The sequence below is a fragment of the Lucilia cuprina genome, chromosome 3, assembly GCF_022045245.1.
Source record: "Lucilia cuprina isolate Lc7/37 chromosome 3, ASM2204524v1, whole genome shotgun sequence".
NCBI lineage: Eukaryota > Metazoa > Arthropoda > Insecta > Diptera > Calliphoridae > Lucilia > Lucilia cuprina.
In genome coordinates, this window is record NC_060951.1 from 25,574,176 (window position 1) to 25,591,813 (window position 17,638).

At 25.8% G+C, this 17,638-nt stretch overlaps 1 protein-coding gene across 2 annotated transcripts in view; it reads left to right on the forward strand.

Annotated features, from left to right (window-relative positions):
* Nucleotides 1-17,638, forward strand: part of LOC111679255 (netrin-A) — a 140,885-nt gene that overhangs the window by 119,201 nt on the left and 4,046 nt on the right. The window contains exons 4-5 of one of the 2 annotated variants that reach the window (XM_046945984.1): nucleotides 12,537-12,686; nucleotides 12,840-12,938. In XM_046945984.1, the coding sequence (XP_046801940.1) occupies nucleotides 12,537-12,686; nucleotides 12,840-12,938 (249 nt within the window). Of the gene's footprint in view, nucleotides 1-12,536; nucleotides 12,687-12,839; nucleotides 12,943-17,638 lie in introns of both variants that reach the window. The other variant, XM_046945985.1, reaches the window with a different exon arrangement.

Genomic DNA, 17,638 nt, shown 5'->3' on the forward strand with positions numbered 1-17,638 from the left:
ACAGTCTATAGTCTGGACTATAGAACAGTCTATAGTCTGGACTATAGAACAGTCTATAGTCTGGACTATAGAACAGTCTATAGTCTGGACTGTAGAACAGTCTATAGTTTGGACTATAGAACATTCTATAGTTTCGACTATAGAACAGTCTATAGTCTGGTCTATAGAACAGTTTATAGTCTGGTCTATAGAACAGTTTATAGTCTGGATTATAGAACAGTCTATAGTCTGATCTATTGAACAGTGTATAGTCTGTTGTATAAAAGAGTCTTTAGCCTGGACTATAGAATGGTCTACAGTCTGGACTGTAGAACTGTATATAGCCTGGGCTATTGAATAGTCTATAATCAGGACTATAAAATAATATATAGTTTGGACTGTAGAATTGTCTGTACCCCATTCACTGTTATTTAAGTCTAAGAGATACTTTCACCATATTTAATTTTAATCATGTACCAAATCATCTTAACTTGTCGCAAAACCCCATGGTCATCTGTCAAAAATAGTGACATTTACAATAACCATTCCCCCAACAACAGATGTTTTTTTTACACTTCTTAAGTTTCCAGAAATACAATAATAAAAAGTTACGAGGTTTTTATTTGCATAAAATGAAATCATACAATGACCATACATTTAAAAACGCGCTGACATTGTAATGACAGGAAGTGTAACTGAACACACTTCTTAGGGATAGTATGAAGTTTATAAAAAGTTTTTTTTTAAGGAATTAAAATAGTAAATAATATGATTGTTCTTTTAAGCTTTGAATTAATATAAAGCAAAATTGAAGTATGTAACTTGTGTTGTTATAAATTTCAATATGAAGGCGTTATTTTGTACTTATATAAGACAGTTACCGGTAAAATAGAATGAAATCATGTTTTTTTTATTACAAAATAAATACTATGTATATATGTTTTTCCTCTTAAAATTTTGTTAACAGAAAAAAAAGAAACCGACAAGTTTGTTTCTAAACATAAAAATCATGTTTTATTTTGCAATTTACACTGTCGTTTCCGATAAGAATCTTTTGCTGACATGTCTTGCCATCTGTCTTTATGCTTAAATATCATTTACATTTTAAACGATCAATGAAACATACATGCATACATATGTATATATTATGCTGGTTTTTAGGTGGTTGTCTCTTTTCTTTTTCTTTATATTTCTAATATTCTAATATATTTAAAAGTTCTAGTAAGAAAACGTTGAGAAATATTGTCAACTTTTTGTGAAGTTTTCTTTCCGCAGGTAAAAGACCAACTAAATCTTTTAAATTATTGCCAAAGTTAAATATTTGCAAATACAACAACTTAGAGATCATCTAATACGTTTGTTGGCGGCGGAATTTATTTTTGTCGTCTAGTCAAATGTGTAAAATTTACATACATATTATGTAAGTGTATAGGAGTTGTTTTACAAAAGAGTATAGAATGCAGGAAAGACAATGTCAAGGCACCTGATCTTACATAGTTTACATAATTTACTTTGAAAAATACATTATTTACACAACTGGGTTTGAGGAAGGTAATTTCTTAAGCCTCGACAATAAAGTTAAGAAGTAGTATTATATTTACTGTTTGCACAATATAATAAATTGTTTACATTTTGCAAAATTTATGTAATTAAGAAGTTCATAACTCGACGTTTACTTAAAAAATTCAAATAAGTGTGAAAATTTCTATAGTTTACATAAGGTAAACAATGTAAAGAATTCTTTTTCTTATGAATATTTAAGAAAATTATAGATTTTTTTTGTTAAATTGATTTAAAAACTTAAGTTTACATGTAATAATACATTATTTACATAAAGTAAAGTAGAAAATTTACTTTGTTTACATTGTAAAATTCTAGAAAAACTAAAGCTAAATATTTTTTAAGAATTTCATTTACTTTTAAATTCAAAAAAGTCCAAGATTTTAATAGTTTACTTAAGGTAAACAATGTAAAAATTTGAATTTCTTAAGAATTTTTAAGAAAACTTTACAATTTTTGATTTTATTGGTAAAAAGATTTAAAAACAAATGTTAACATGTAATACATTATTTACACCAAGTAAAGTTATAAATTTACATTATTTACATCCTGTAAATTTTTAGAAAAAAAAAACGAAAGAAAAATCTATTTAAGAACTCCATTTACCTAAAACTCTCAAAGAAGACCAAAATATCAACATTTTACATAAAGTAAATAATGTAAAGAATTAAATTTCTTGTGAATTTTTATGAAAATGTTACAATTTTTGATTTTATTGTTAAAAAGATTTATAAACCGATGTTTACATGTAATAATACATTATTTACATTAAGTAAAGTTAAAATATTACATTATGTAAAATTTACAAAAACTAAATCAAAATATACTTAAGAACACTATTTACTTAAAAACTCAAAGATAAAAACCAAAATGTTAATATTTTACACAAAGTAAACAATGTAAAGAAATTTTTTTTAGAAAATGTTACAATTTTTTATTTTATTGTTAAATAGAGTTATAAATCGATGTTTACATGTAATAATACATTATTTACGTAAAGTAATGTTGAAAATTTACGTTATTTACCTTATGTAAAATTTAACACAAAACTAAAACTAAAGAATTAAATTACTTGTGAATTTTTAAGAAAATTTAAAAAATTTTGATTTGATTGTTAAATAGATTTATAAAACGATGTTTACATGTAATAGTACATTATTTACATAAAGTATAGTTAAAAATTTACATTGTTTACATCGTGTAAAATACTTATAAATTAAAATAAAGTAAATAAAGTAAAAATAGCAATGATATTTACATAAAAATTCAAAAAATTCTAAAATTTTCTACTTTTTTATGAGGTAAACAATGTAAAGAATTGAATTTTTTAGAAATTGATAAGAATATGACATGTTTTTATATCTCATTCTTCGATTGTGTTATAAACTAATGTTTACATGCAATAATATATCTTTTACATTAAGTAAAATTTCAAATTTACATTGTTTACATTATGTAAAATATTTAAAAATTAAAATAAAATATAATTTAGCAATGCCATTTACCTAAAATTTTGTAGAATTCAAAAATTTTCTTATTTTACATAAGGTAAACAATGTAGATAATAAAACTTCTTAAGAATTTTTAAGAATATTTAACGTTTTTGAATTTCATTGTTAAATAAACTTATGTTCACGTTATATTTACATGTAAAAATACATTATTTACACAGACTAAAGTTTCAAAGTTACATTGTTTACATTATGTAAAATATGAAAAATTTAAATAAAGTATATTAAAACAAGAAACAAGTTTACTTTAATGATTAAAGAAGTTTTTAATTTCAATATTTTACACAAGGTAAACAATGTAAAGAATTAAATTTTTAAGAAAATTTTATGTTTTTTAAGCTTTTTGTTAACGCATTTCCTTGGCCCCCTGAAATACTTAAAAATTGGCCTTTTAATTCCCTTTGAAATTCTTTCTTTCAACTAGTTTCTAACATAACAATGGCATTTGAACTATAATAGTTAACGTACAGCTAGAGTAAAGCATCTTAAAACTAAAGTAAATCTTAAGATTTATTTGTCTTTGTCCATAATTTTAAAGATTTTACAAACAACGACAACAAAAACAACAACCAAAAAATCATCAGTAAATCTTAGCAAAGTAAAACATTTAAAACTTAACAAACTCTAGTGAGAACAATAACAAAAACTTAAGATTTTACTTATAGTCAATTTCAATGTTAGAATCATGTAAATTTTACATAAAAAAATATATATAAGAACAAGAAAAAATGTTTGTATGTACGTCTTTCTTTTGTTAAAAGACTGAAGAAAAATAAACTTGATTTAATGGATTTAAACTAAAGATTTATAATGTCTGGTGCTTAAACTAAAGTAATATTTCTTTATAAAAAAAAACAAAGAATAGAATAGAAATCCATATAAAGTACAATTTTTAAATGAACAAAAACAAATTTATTATTATAAAATCATTTAATTCTAAACTTTAAATCCACCAGCTAAATCACTGTTTTCAAAAATTTATGGGTTTTTTACACTAAAGCAACATGTGTCCTTTTCGGGATTTCGGCATGTGTGTATGTGTTGGTCATTTGTATTCATCATTAAATATGCAAAACATTTGTTAATTTGCTTTCATTTACTACCCACAGTACAGTACTATTTGGGGCTTTTGTTTTACACTCATAGACAATTTGTATTCATGAACTAACATTTAAGCTTATTTTTTTTTCTTCTTTGTCAGCACTGCCTGCTCTTAATCCCAACCACATAAAATTAAACAAAAATGTTCATTTGTTTTATTTCATTTTTGTTTTGTTTTTCAACATTTTCCATGTGGTTGCTATAATTTGAAATTTGTACTTTACATTAAGTTTGATAATAAAACATGGACTATCATACATACATTTAGAACAATTCTCTCTACCACATTTAGCCACATATTTAAATTAGTTTTTGGCAACAAAAAATAAAAATTCTTATTCACGGTTTATGGTTAGAGATGGAAATGTTATTCATGTGGTCAAATAAGAAGTCACTATAATGGAAGCTAAACCGAAACAGCATAATGTCAAGTTACAGGATTTGGTTATTTTGTGAAACAATGAGAATTGTGTTTAATTTTGACACTGAATTTTAAGTGTTTGAAGAGTTGAGGCATGGAGAGAGGTCCCATAACAGACACACATTACTTTAACAGACTTTTGAAAGAAAGTAAAAATTAAGTAATTTATGAAAAATTATTAAAAAACGAACATTTGCAGTAGAAATACATTGTTTACATGATGCATCTTTGTAAAATGTTGTAAATATTTTTAAGGCTTAAAAAATATAGAAATATATAAACATATTTTACATGCATGTAAACAATGTAAAAATCAACATCGAAATATTTACAAATTTTCCATAATTTACCCAAAAATTTATAATTTACAAGATAATATCCATTGTTTACATGAGGTAGGTAGTTAGTTTGAAAGAACGATGTAAATACATCAAATCCTAAGGAATACACCTAGGCCTCTATAGGGCCTGTTGTGCGCTCCTTAACCAGTGTCTCAGGTGGGAATCAAACCCACCACCTCCGGTCTACCAGACTTAAAAACTAACCACTAACCTACCGAAGGCCACTTACATGAGGTAAATATTGATTATTTAAAAAAAAAATGTCAAAATTGTAAACAATGTTATTTAAATCATTTTATTTTAAAACACTACTTTATTTGGAAAAAAGTTTACACTCTTTTAAGTTGCTGTCTATAATATAAATGTAAATTATTTTGTTGAAATTAATGCATACTCAATCCAAAATCAATTAGCGAGGATTTGTCTATGAAAATCAATGGCTGCCATTGCTTTAATTAATTAACCCCTAAAGAACCAAATGTTATTAAATGGGGATTAGTCTAGAAACGTGTTAACTGTATTGTCTTGGAAAGTGTAAAATGAAATATTAAGGAAAAAGTCTTAAAAGTTTAATATATATTAAGACATCGACAACATTGAAATTCAATTGTTAAGCTTTGTATGTAGATAAGTTTGCTGTGAAAAGCTTTGTGTTTTTAAAGATTTTGTAAACGGAAAAGTTTTTGTTTGCACCACTGTTCTATACAGAAAACTTTATAACGCGAAGCTTTCTTTTTAAGCTTTTCTATAAAGTAAAGATTGTGATGCAAAGCTTTTCTATGTAAAAAAGCTTGCTGTACCAAGCATTTCAATATAGAAAAGATTGTAATAATGATCTTCTTTAAACAGAAAAGTTTGTGATATAAAGGTTTTTATATAGAAAAGCTTGCGGTACAAAGTTTCTATGTGTAATAAAGTTTGTTATTACAAATCCTCTTTATGAAGATATGTTTGTGGAGCATGGATGATACAAAGCTTTTCTGTATAGAAAAGTCTGTGGTACAAAGCTATTCTATACAGAAAAGTTTGTGGGACAAAGTTTCTTTATATAGAAAAGTTTGTGGTATAAAGCTTTTCTAAATAGAAAGGTTGTAGCATAACGCTTTTCAAAATACAAAAGCTTGCTGTACAAAACTTCTCAATGTAGTAAAATTTGTGTAAAAAAAGTTGTGGAACAAAAGTTCGTGGAGCAGAGCTTGCGGTAAAAAGTTTCTATATGTAATAAAGTTTCTGACGCAAATCTTCTTTATGAAGAAAAGTTTGTGGAGCAGAGCTTATCTGTAGTTAGTGAAAGAAAGCCCTTCTATATAAAAACGTTTATGGGACAAATATCCGTTATATAAAAAAGATTTTGTTATAAAGCTTTTCTAAATAGAAAAAGTTTCGGTACAAAGCTTTTCAATGTAGTGAAGTTTGTGGCACAAATCTTCTTCATGTACAAAAGTTTGCGAAGTATAACTTCTCTTTAGTTTGTTATGCAAAGCTCTTCTATATAGAAAAGTACAATGCTCTCTATGTAGAAAAGTTTTAAGGGCAAATCTTCTCAATTCCTACATTGAGTTTATGGTAAAAAGATTCTCTATATAAAAAGTTGTTTGTGCTAAGTTTTTTTTAAATAGTAGAAATGGAATAAATCTGTTCTACATAAAGTCCTTTATGGAGCAAATTGTTTATATACATATTGTTGCAATGATTTCCCGTATAAAAGTTCATGCTAAAAATTTATCTAAAAAGAAAAGTTTGTGGAGCAAATCTTTTCGGCCACATTAGCCTTCAATGGCATAAGCTTTCATTTCAAAAACTTCTTGACCAATATTCCGAAAAACTTAATACCTCAAACTTAACAATTAATCACTTCTTTTCCCTATAAAATTCTAACAATTAATCATTTAATATTTATCGTATATTTAAATCTTTAAATAAACAAAATTTAGACAATTTTCTACATCAATAGTATTGAATATCATTAGAATTATTAACATCATAAACATTATCAAGTTTAGCAGCGTCATCATCATCACAATAAAAATTTACTGCAATCAGATAAAATCACAAAGTATTGGGAAATCAAGCATAATCAAGAATGTCCAACCTTAAGTTTATGTAATAAATAAACATAATTTTCCGCTTGATGCCGCAGACTTTAAAGTAACATAATTTTACTATATAGAAAAGGAAATTGAGAACTTGAGCTCCGCATTTTAATACTAAAGATTAGAAAATTTAATAACTTTTTTGTAGGGGGGGAGTTAGTGACACAGCATAGTTTGTATAGAATATCTTTTAAATTTAGAAAAAGAAATACATCGTAAATCATTTAAAATATTCATAAAGACACAATAAACAAATGGCCACAAAAATATACTGTTAAAAAAAGAAGGATGTCATTAGAAGCAAATGCAAAAAAATACGGAATGAATAGACTAAACGTGTATATGAGTGGGCATATGGAGTGAGGTGCTAGTGATGCTGGAAGTGCTTTAAGTTTTACACTCACTTATAAAGCTTAAATTACCATGCCTGTACAGCTACTTAGACAGTTGGACAAATGAACAAGTAGCCAGGCATCCATTCATTCATTCTTTCATTTGTTCAACCATAGAAGAAAAGCGTGATTTGCCATAAAATTTATGGTTTCTATGTTTGAATTAAACTGCTCAGAAAGAGAGAGAACAAAAAAAGAAACATGAAAGACAAATTATTTTCAAATAAATAGAAAATACAAGTAGCTTTTTTTGTACATAAAGCTCATATATCGTATGGGTGTAGCTGTATTTATATGACCCCGTATATGGAGTTTGGAATATTTACAACACGACCCCATATGTAGTTGACGTCCAACAAAGTTGTTGGAATAATAAAAACAACCGAAAGACATTTTAAATAATTTGTTACTTTTCATTAGATCGGGCTAAACGAAAGACCAGGCTGGTCTTTAACTATGAGATGAGGGTAGACAAACTATTAAATATATAGAATTTCAATTAAATAGAAACAAATATTGGGAGCAGTAGATGAAGAAGAAAACCATAAATATGTTTTTTTTTAATTAAAAGTTGAAGGTACAGTGATGACAACTTACTTACAAATTATTTACAAAAAAGTTAAGATGCAAAGCTTTTCTATGTATAGAAAAGCTTTCTATATAAAAACGATTGTGATAAAAAGCTTTCCATATAGAAATGTTTGTTATACAAAACTTTCAATATAGAAAAGTTTGTGGGGCAAAGCGTTTTATATAAAAAAGCTTTCTTTCTTTTACAAAAGTTAGCTTTCTTTATAGAAAACTTTGTTTGCTAAGCTTTCTGTATAGAAAAGTTTGTGGTACAATGTTTTCTATAAAGAAAAGGAAAAAGTTGTGATAAAAAGCTTTCTATAGAGAAATAATTGTGGTGCAAAGCTTTTCTATATATATAAAGTTAATAGGCCACAGTTTCTAAGAGTTTGTGGTTCAAAGCTTTCTTCATAGAAAAGTTTGTGATTTATAGCTTTCTATATAGACAGGTTTTTGGTTCAAAGCTTTCTATATAGAAAATTTTGTTTTTCGGAACTTTCTATATAGAAAAATTTGTTTTTCGGAACTTTCTATATAAAAAAGTTTGTATTGCAATGCTATCTATATGTGGTGCAAAGCTTTCTATATAAAAAAGATTTTGTGGTACAAAGCTTGCTATATATAGTAAAGTTTGTGGTTCAAAGCTTTCTATTTAAAAAAGTTTGTGGTGCAAAGCTTTCTATATAGAAAAGTTTCTGGTCAAAGCTCTCTAAATAGAAAAATTTGTGGTGCAAAGCATTTTTGTAGAAAAGTTTATGATGTAAGGCTTTCTTTTTACAAAAGTTTGTGATGAAAAGCTGTATATATAGAAATGACTGTGATACAAAGCTTTCGAAATAGAATATATTGTGATATAAAGCTTTCTATAGACATGCTTTCTATATAGAAAAGTTTCTGGTCAAAGCTCTCTAAATAGAAAAATATGTGGTGCAAAGCATTTTTGTAGAAAAGTTTGTGATGAAAGGCTTTCCTTATACAAAAGTTTGTGATGAAAAGCTTTATATATAGAAATGACTGTGATACAAAGCTTTCGATATAGAATAGATTGTGATATAAAGCTTTCTATAGACTTGTTTGTTGTGCAAAGCTTTTTATGCACAAAATTTCAATGTGATATAAAGCTTTCCAATGTACAAATATTTCTTGTCTAAAGCCTTCCAAATAAAAATAGTTTTATATAAGAAAAGTATGTTAACAATGTTTATTTACATTTGTTCCCTTCACACCACTGTGCTTTATTGGGTATAATAACTCTTCTTAGTTAAGAACCATTTAAACATACATTTTATAAAAAACAATTTATTTTTAAAAATCTATTTTTTCTGATGTTTCCTACAAACATATTAAAAAAGAAATAAAAACTAAAACAAAATATTTGACTAGACAAGGCAACAACAGTTTGTTTAGACACACATCACAAAATCTTTTTAGTTTTTTACATATGTAAAGTCAGTCACATCAGTTGAAAAAGTGTTTGCACCCCAAACTCACCTTGAAAAACAGTAGGATATTTTTAAAATATAAATTACTAGAACAGAGGTCATCCCACATATAGAATGTTACTGTCTAAATATATAAATGAATCATGTTCTTTCTATTATTTTACAGATATTTTTGTAAAATATTTATACATAAAACTTTGGGAATAATTAATTGTAGTTTTTTTTTTTTTTTTGGAGTAGAAAATATGTAAATTATATTTTACTGGTACTTTTTAGATTTATTTTATTTTTTGGTGGAAATCTGTTGTTATAAAGTTATTTTAGCTAAGTGTCATGTGCATTCATGTTATTTTGGGATTATAATTTGTTGTTATTTTACATTTACATGTAAACTATGTATTTATAATAATTGAGGAAATAAAATGAATAGTTTTTTGTCTGTTTTGGAAAATAGTGTATCCCTTGTAGCTTAATGGCAGATGGGATTTTTGTGCATATTCCAATTGTTAAAAGAGAAATAAATAATAATGTAAATTAATTACTTTAAAATTTTATCAATTTTCTATGGAAGTTTTACTTTAGCAAAATCCATGTTATCTTTTTCTTTTGATGTTTTCGGTTTATTTTACAGTTCTTATCGTTATTTTAGTTGGCTGTCTAAATGGATTTGAACTTCATTACCAGCAATTTAAAAATATTGAAAAATATTCAAAAAGCTTTCAATAAAAACGGATGCTTTAAAGTCCTGCACATAACTTGCAGAAAATATAATAGAACTTAAAGAACATCAAAGGGCAACTAGGAACTTAAAAGGTCTTTAAAACTGAAAAATGTATCTATCTCACTACATCATTTCCACCTTTATAGTCCGAATTTTAAAGTATGTTTTGCCAAAAAATTGCTTAAAATTAGCTTAAAAATGTTGCTTTCTTTATAAAGATATTTAATTAACTTTCCACCTTCACTGTAGGGCATTTCAAATCACCAAACAATACACAAAAAGAAACAAAAGACAACAAACCAAGAAAACAAAATACTGCCAAAAGAATAAACAATAAATACAAATGAAAAGACATTCACACTTTCATTAGCAATTAGCTCTAAGCAAAACAATCATATGAAATGAATTGCAACAGCATTTCTGTAACATCACAGGCAACATTAACAGCAACAGCAGCAACAACATGAGGCAAACAAACACTTGCCACTCAATTTGGCTGGCCACTGGTATATTACAATAGCTGCAGCAACAGTAACTACCTACTCCTAAAATGTAACCAACCAAATATATAAATGCAATATTGTTCACAAAAGATATCAAGCGAAATGAAATGCTTCACTGAACTTTTCCTTTCAGCGAAACGAAAAAAAAACAACAGAAAAAAATTGAATCAAATGGAAAGACATTTAAAATGAGCTACACGAAAATTTCGTATATTAAAATAACTTGATAATGAAGCTTAGTCTTGCAAAAAGCATTCTATAAAAAAGCTTTGCTAAAAAACGTTATAAAAAGCTTTATGAAGAAATGTTTTTAATGAAAACAACTATTATTAACGAAAGCTTTATAAAAAACAAGCTTTGAAAGCTTTCTATAAAAAAAAACAATTCATAACAAAAGCTTTATATGAAAAAGCTTTTTCAACATAAGCTTTTTATATACAACTCTAATAATATAACCTTTCTGTACAGCTTTCTATAAAAATTGATAGAAAAACCTTTCTGTAAACAAGCTTTCTATAACAAAGCTTTGATTACAAAAATTTATATATAAAAAGCTTTTCTATCGAAGGTTTTTTATAAATACAACTCTATTAGTACAAAATTTCTATATAGAATAAATTGTTGATGAAAGCTTTTTTTAAAAGTTTGTTTCACTGAAAGCTACCCTGATATTTTTGAGAAATTTTATGTTGACGAATTATTTATATATAAATAATTTGATAATGAAAAACTTTATGTTTAGAAAAGTATAACAAAGCTTTCTATAAAGAAGCGTTGCTATGAAAGTTTTCTATAAAACTTTAATTTTTTACTGAAAACTTTATGTGTATATATAGGTATTTGTATTTAAAACTTTGCTAATAAAAGCAAAATATATTTTTTCTAACTAAATTGTTTACCAAGAAGGAGTTATTAGTGGGAAACTTTGTTAAGAAAAGCTTTCAATGTAAACATACTCAACTGGGGAAATCTTTAGATTTTTTTAATAAAGCTTTTAATCTAAATACTTTTTTAATAAAGCTTTTAATCTAGATATATTTTATAACGAATTCTTTATCTAAGCTTTGATATTGAAAATCTGCCTTAATTACAGCTTTCTATGGAAGCCTTATATTGAAAGCTTTGTTTACCAATCCTTTCTAGAAAATATTGCTAAATCTTTTCAGAAAACTAAGCAAAAGCTTTTTTAAAAATAAATAAAAGCTTTTATCATACACAACATAACAAGAAACTCTTTAAAAGCTGACCTTAACATACCAGAACCATTATAATAGACTTCCTTCATAAAAGCTTTGTTTACAGAAACTTTTTAGAAAATATTTTTAATCCATCTTCGTTATAAAGTCTTTGCATATTGAAATGTTTATAGTATAAAATTTTTGTATAGAAAACTTTGTCATTTAAAGGCTTTTTGATAAAAGCTTATTTCTATAAATAAAAGTGAAAGCTTTCCCTAAAAAGTCTATATAGACTAAATTACAGTCGTATTCCTCCCACATTATGCAGCTTTGCCAAAAATATCATCTACTTTGTCTTTAATTAATTTCCAGAACATACGTAAAGCCTCAAGTTTAGTAAATACAACAAAAAGATTTCAAAACTTTTTTGTCAGAAACAAAAACAACAAACTAAATGTATATTAAAGATGAAAGATACAGTTTAATAATTATTGAAAATGCATTTCAAAATGCATACAAGAAAGAAAATAAAATAAATAAAACCCATTTCTACAGTTGGTTTGCAGTCAAGTGTCTCCAGCTTGTCTTCATAATTAAACAAAATAATTAAGATTTGCATTAAGATACAAACATCAATGAATTATTATATAAAGAAATTTCTAAATGAATTACAACACAATCTTCAACTAATACCCTCAACATTTTATTTATTTTCTTTATACAGCCTGTGAATGTCACCCCATCGGTTCAACGGGTAAAACTTGCAATCATACATCCGGTCAATGTCCTTGTAAGGATGGTGTTACCGGTTTAACATGCAATCGCTGTGCTCGTGGCTATCAACAGAGTCGTTCTCATATTGCTCCCTGTATAAGTAAGTAAATACACACATACATCCATATGTATATTTGTAAAATGTAATGAATTTGTAATCGTAAAAATGTTCATTCATAAAATATTTCATTCATAATTAAATTTTGTTTTATGTATTTGTTTTGTTTGTTTTTTATGTTTATTTTTCTTATAGAAATTCCACCACGTAATAGCAATATGCTGGATACACAAAATACTGCACCGGAACCTCATCATGACTCCGCATCACCTTACCGTACGGAAGGTGGGAGGGGTAAGTAAGTGTTGCTTTTTCATTCATCCTTTTGTTTTGTTGTTTTTGTGTTTCTCATGTTATTTACTCGTCATTACTAAACAACATTAACACATGCATACATAAATATTTATGTATGTATGTTTGATAAAAAGAAAATTGGGGATTGAGAGGAACTGATGTGAGCTTTCAAAGATGTTTTATTGGTTATTCGATTCGGTAGTAATCTGTGTTCAAGTTTAAACTATTTAAAAGCTAAATGGTTTTAGAAAAAGAGATTTTTTTTTGGAAATTTGTGCTTTTTTCAAAATATTCTTAAGAAATGAAAAATTCCTCGAAAATTTACTCTAAAAATGAAAAGATTTGCACATTTTATATAAAAAAGAAATAGTTTAAAAATTTTTATGAAAAGAAAATTCGTTTAAAAAAATTCCAACAAAAAGAGAATTTGTTAGGAAATTTTCTTTTAAAGAGAATTTTTCGAAATTTTTTTGTAAAAAGAGAATTTGTTCAAAAATTTTCTAAAAAAAAAAGATTTTTTTTTTAAATTTTTTTCAAAAAGAAAATTTTTTCGAAAATTTTGTAAAAATAGAGAATTTGTTAGAAACTTTTCTTTAAAAAGAGAACATGTTCGAAAATTTTGTAAAAAAATGAGATAAAAGAGAATTTGTTTAAAAATTCTTTGTTCTCTTAAAAAAGGGAAGTTGTTCAAAAATGTTCTCTAAGAGATCTTGTTCGAAAATTTTCTACAAAAAAAAACGAGTTTGTTTTAATATTATAATTTTTTCAAAAATTTCCTTTAAAATAAGGATTTACTTTGAAAATTATCTATAAAATAAGAATTTATTTGAAATTATTCGAAATGTTTCTATAAAAAAGAGAAATTTTTGGAAAGTTTTCTATAAAATGAGAATTTGTTCGAAAATTTTCTAAGAGAAAGAGAATTTGTTTTAAAATTTTCTTTAAAAAGAGAATTTGTTCAAAATTTCTCTATAAAATAAGAATTTATTTGAAAATTCAAAAATTTTCCATAAAAAAAGAATTTCTATAAAAACGTTCTATAAAAAGTGAATTTGAAATTTTCGAAATAATTTTCTAAATAAAAGAGAATTTTTAAACATTCTCTTTAAAAAGAAAAGTTGTTGTTCTCTTTAAAAAGAGAAGTTGTTTACATATGTTCTCTAAGAAATCTTGTTCGAAATTTTTCTAAAAAAAAGAGAATTTGTTTTAATTTTTTTAAAGAAATTTTTTTCAAAAATTCCTTTTAAAATAAGGATTTACTTTTAAACTTATCTATAAATATGAATTTATTTGAAATTATTCGAAATATTTCTATAAAAAGAGAAATTTTTGGAAAATTTTCTATAAAATAAAAATTTGTTCGAAACATTTTTAAATTTTTTTTAAAGAGAATTTGTTCAAAAATTCTCTATAAAATAAGAATTTATTTGAAAATTTTCTTTAAAAAGAGAACATGTTCGAAAATTTTCTATAAAATGAAAATTTGTTGAAAAATTTTCTATAAAAAGTGAATTTGTTCGAAAATTGTCTAAATAAAAAAGGAATTTTTTTAAATTCTCTTTCAAAAGAGAAGTTTTTGTTCCCTTTAAAAAGAGCTGTTGTTCGAAAATGTTCTCTTAAAGAGAATAAATTTAAATTTTTTTATAAAAGTAGAATAAATTCAAATATTGTTATAAAATAGTTTTTAAAATTTCCAAAATGTTTAAAAATAGAACAAAAAGAGACATTTTCATAACTTCCTTTTAAAATAAGGATTTACTTTGAAACTTATCTATAACTTATGAACTTATTTGAAATTATTCGAAATGTTTCTATAAAAAGAGAAATTTTTGGAAAATTTTCTATAAAAAAAGAATTTGTTCGAAAATTTTCTAAGAGAAAGAGAATTTGTTCAAAAATTTTCTATAAAATAAGAATTTATTTGAAAATTTTCTGTGAAAAGAGAACATGTTCGAAAATTTTCTATAAAATGAAAATTTGTTGAAAAATTTTCTAAAAAATGAAAATTTGTTGAAAATTTTTCTATAAAAAGTGAATTTATTCGAAAATTGTCTAAATAAAAAAGAATTTTTTTTTAAATTCTCTTTCAAAATAGAAGTTGTTGTTCTCTTTAAAAAGAGATGTTGTTCAAATATGTTCTCTAAAAGAGAATAAATTTAAATTTTATTTATAAAAGAAGAATGAATTCAAATATTGTCATAAAATAGTTTTTAAAATTTCAAAAAAAAACCATAACTTCTCCCTTTAAATTTTTTTTATAAAATGTAAAATTTTCGATTAAATTTAAAATTCCCTTAAAACCGATTCCACAATTCGAATAACCTTATAAAAACATCAGCACTAACAAAGCATGTTTAATATATTAACGTAGCTTTTCTTAGCTTAAAGTGTTCCTTCTTCAGCTTAAAGCTCTGCTCGAGTACTTGTATTTTGTTTCCAAATCAGAGTGCTAAAAGTACAAGTACTTGTTACTCACTAACACTTTGTGGTATGTGGCGCAGTCATAGTATTATGTTTTTTTTTATTTAATTAATTAATATTATTTGCAAAACATTAACGATATTTTTAAGTTACTTTTTAATTTGTAGCAGAGTTTGAGTTTCCTTTTAGTACAGTAAGTTCATTAGACGTTAAGGAAGTTAAAAAAAATGTTCTCATTAAGTTACTTCTTTTCTTGTTAAATTGTGAGAAAGGAAGTCTGAAGTGTTAAAAATGAATACTTGTGTAAAAATGCTGTTGTGGATAAAGAAAAGTTTGTCGGTATTTAAATTAAAAAAACCCTTTACTAAGATTTAGATTGCTAAGAAAAGTGCAACAAATAGAAGGAGTCATGAAATAAATTTTTTTATAAATTCCATTTACAATTCTTATATCTCCCTTATAATAAATTTCTTAACACTTCCTTTTAAATTGAAAACTTTATATTGTAAAAATTTAAAAATAAATTTATTAGTGTAAAAAAATCGTTAAGAAAATATTGTTACGCCATCATCGCAATTAAAACTCCATTATTTTGCCATTAACTTTACGATTAACAGGTGATTATTCCGCTAGACTTTTTTCGCAACTTCATATTTTTCTTGCAAACTTCAGTCTCTCTGTGTCTGTGCAAAGAAACATCCTTAATAATGAATACAGATGCATTTTACACATATGAAAGTTTCAGATTTAATATGATTTCAACATGATTACATTTATGGCAGTGTTATGCTAATGTTTACACTAGCAACAAAAACATTAAGTTTTCTAAATCTTTGCTAAACACATTTTTAAATCATGTGATATATTTAACAATTTTATAAAAGTCAAGCAACTTCTAAGAAGATATAAAGTTATAAACAGTTTTTCCCGATATTTATTTAACTTTCTTTGTCAGTGTAACTGCAACCCCTTAAACCATTTCTTACTTAGACCCATCTTATTTATATGACTTCTAAGCCTCGTATCTCAGTAGTTAAACACGAACATGAAACTATCGTTAAGTATATTAAATATGAATCTTGTTTACATAAACTACTTATATTTACAACATTTATCTTCCCCCACATGCAACATACAGAATATTTCGCGTTGTAGCATCATAAAAACATCCAATCAACAATCTTTACTCCCTGGTCTCTTTAAGGCTTGAAATATGTTTGTGTGTTGCAAGTGCAACCAACTACATTAAGAATCATTCCAAAATATAAAAAAAACATAAAGTGAATATGTTGCACTTGTATATTAAATGTAAGCTTTGAGTCTTTATATTTAATCTTGTATTAAAAAACAACATGTTGTTGTCTACACATTAAATATTATTGAGTGTATCAGCAGTTATTTATGAGCAGGAGTTATTAAGGTTCACATAAGTAAAACAGAACAGTTACAGATGAGGATTTCAGACCAAAATTATGATTGCTTAGATTGATCCATATTAAAGCCTATGTAGACTTTAGACCAGACTATAGAATAAACTACAGAAGAGACTATAGTCTAGACTATAGCCTAAGCTATAGCCTAGACTATAGACTATACTATAGACTAGACTATAGACTAGACTATAGACTAGTGTATAGTCTAGAGATAGACTAGACTATAGACTAGAGTATAGACTAGAGTATAGACTAGAGTATAGACTAGAGTATAGACTAGAGTATAGACTAGAGTATTGACTAGAGTATAGACTAGAGTATAGACTAGACTATAAACTAGACTATAAACTAGACTATAAACTAGACTATAAACTAGACTATAGACTAGACTATAAACTAGACTATAAACTAGAGTATAGACTAGAGTATAGACTAGAGTATAGACTAGAGTATAGACTAAACTATAAACTAGACTATAGACTAGACTATAGACTAGACTATAGACTAGACCATAGACTAGACTATAGACTAAACTATAGACTAGACTATAGATTAGACTATAGACTAGACTATAGACTAAACTATAGACTAGACTATAGACTAGACTATAGACTAGACTATGGACTAGACTATAGACTAGACTATAGACTAGACTATAGACAAGACTATAGACTAAACTATAGACTCGACTTTAGGCTAGACTATAGACTAGTCTATAGACTAGACTATAGACTATAGTATAGACTAGACTATAAACTAGACTATAGACTAGACTATAGACTAGTCTATAGACTAGACTATAGACTAGACTATAGACTAGACTATAGACTAGACTATAGACTAGAC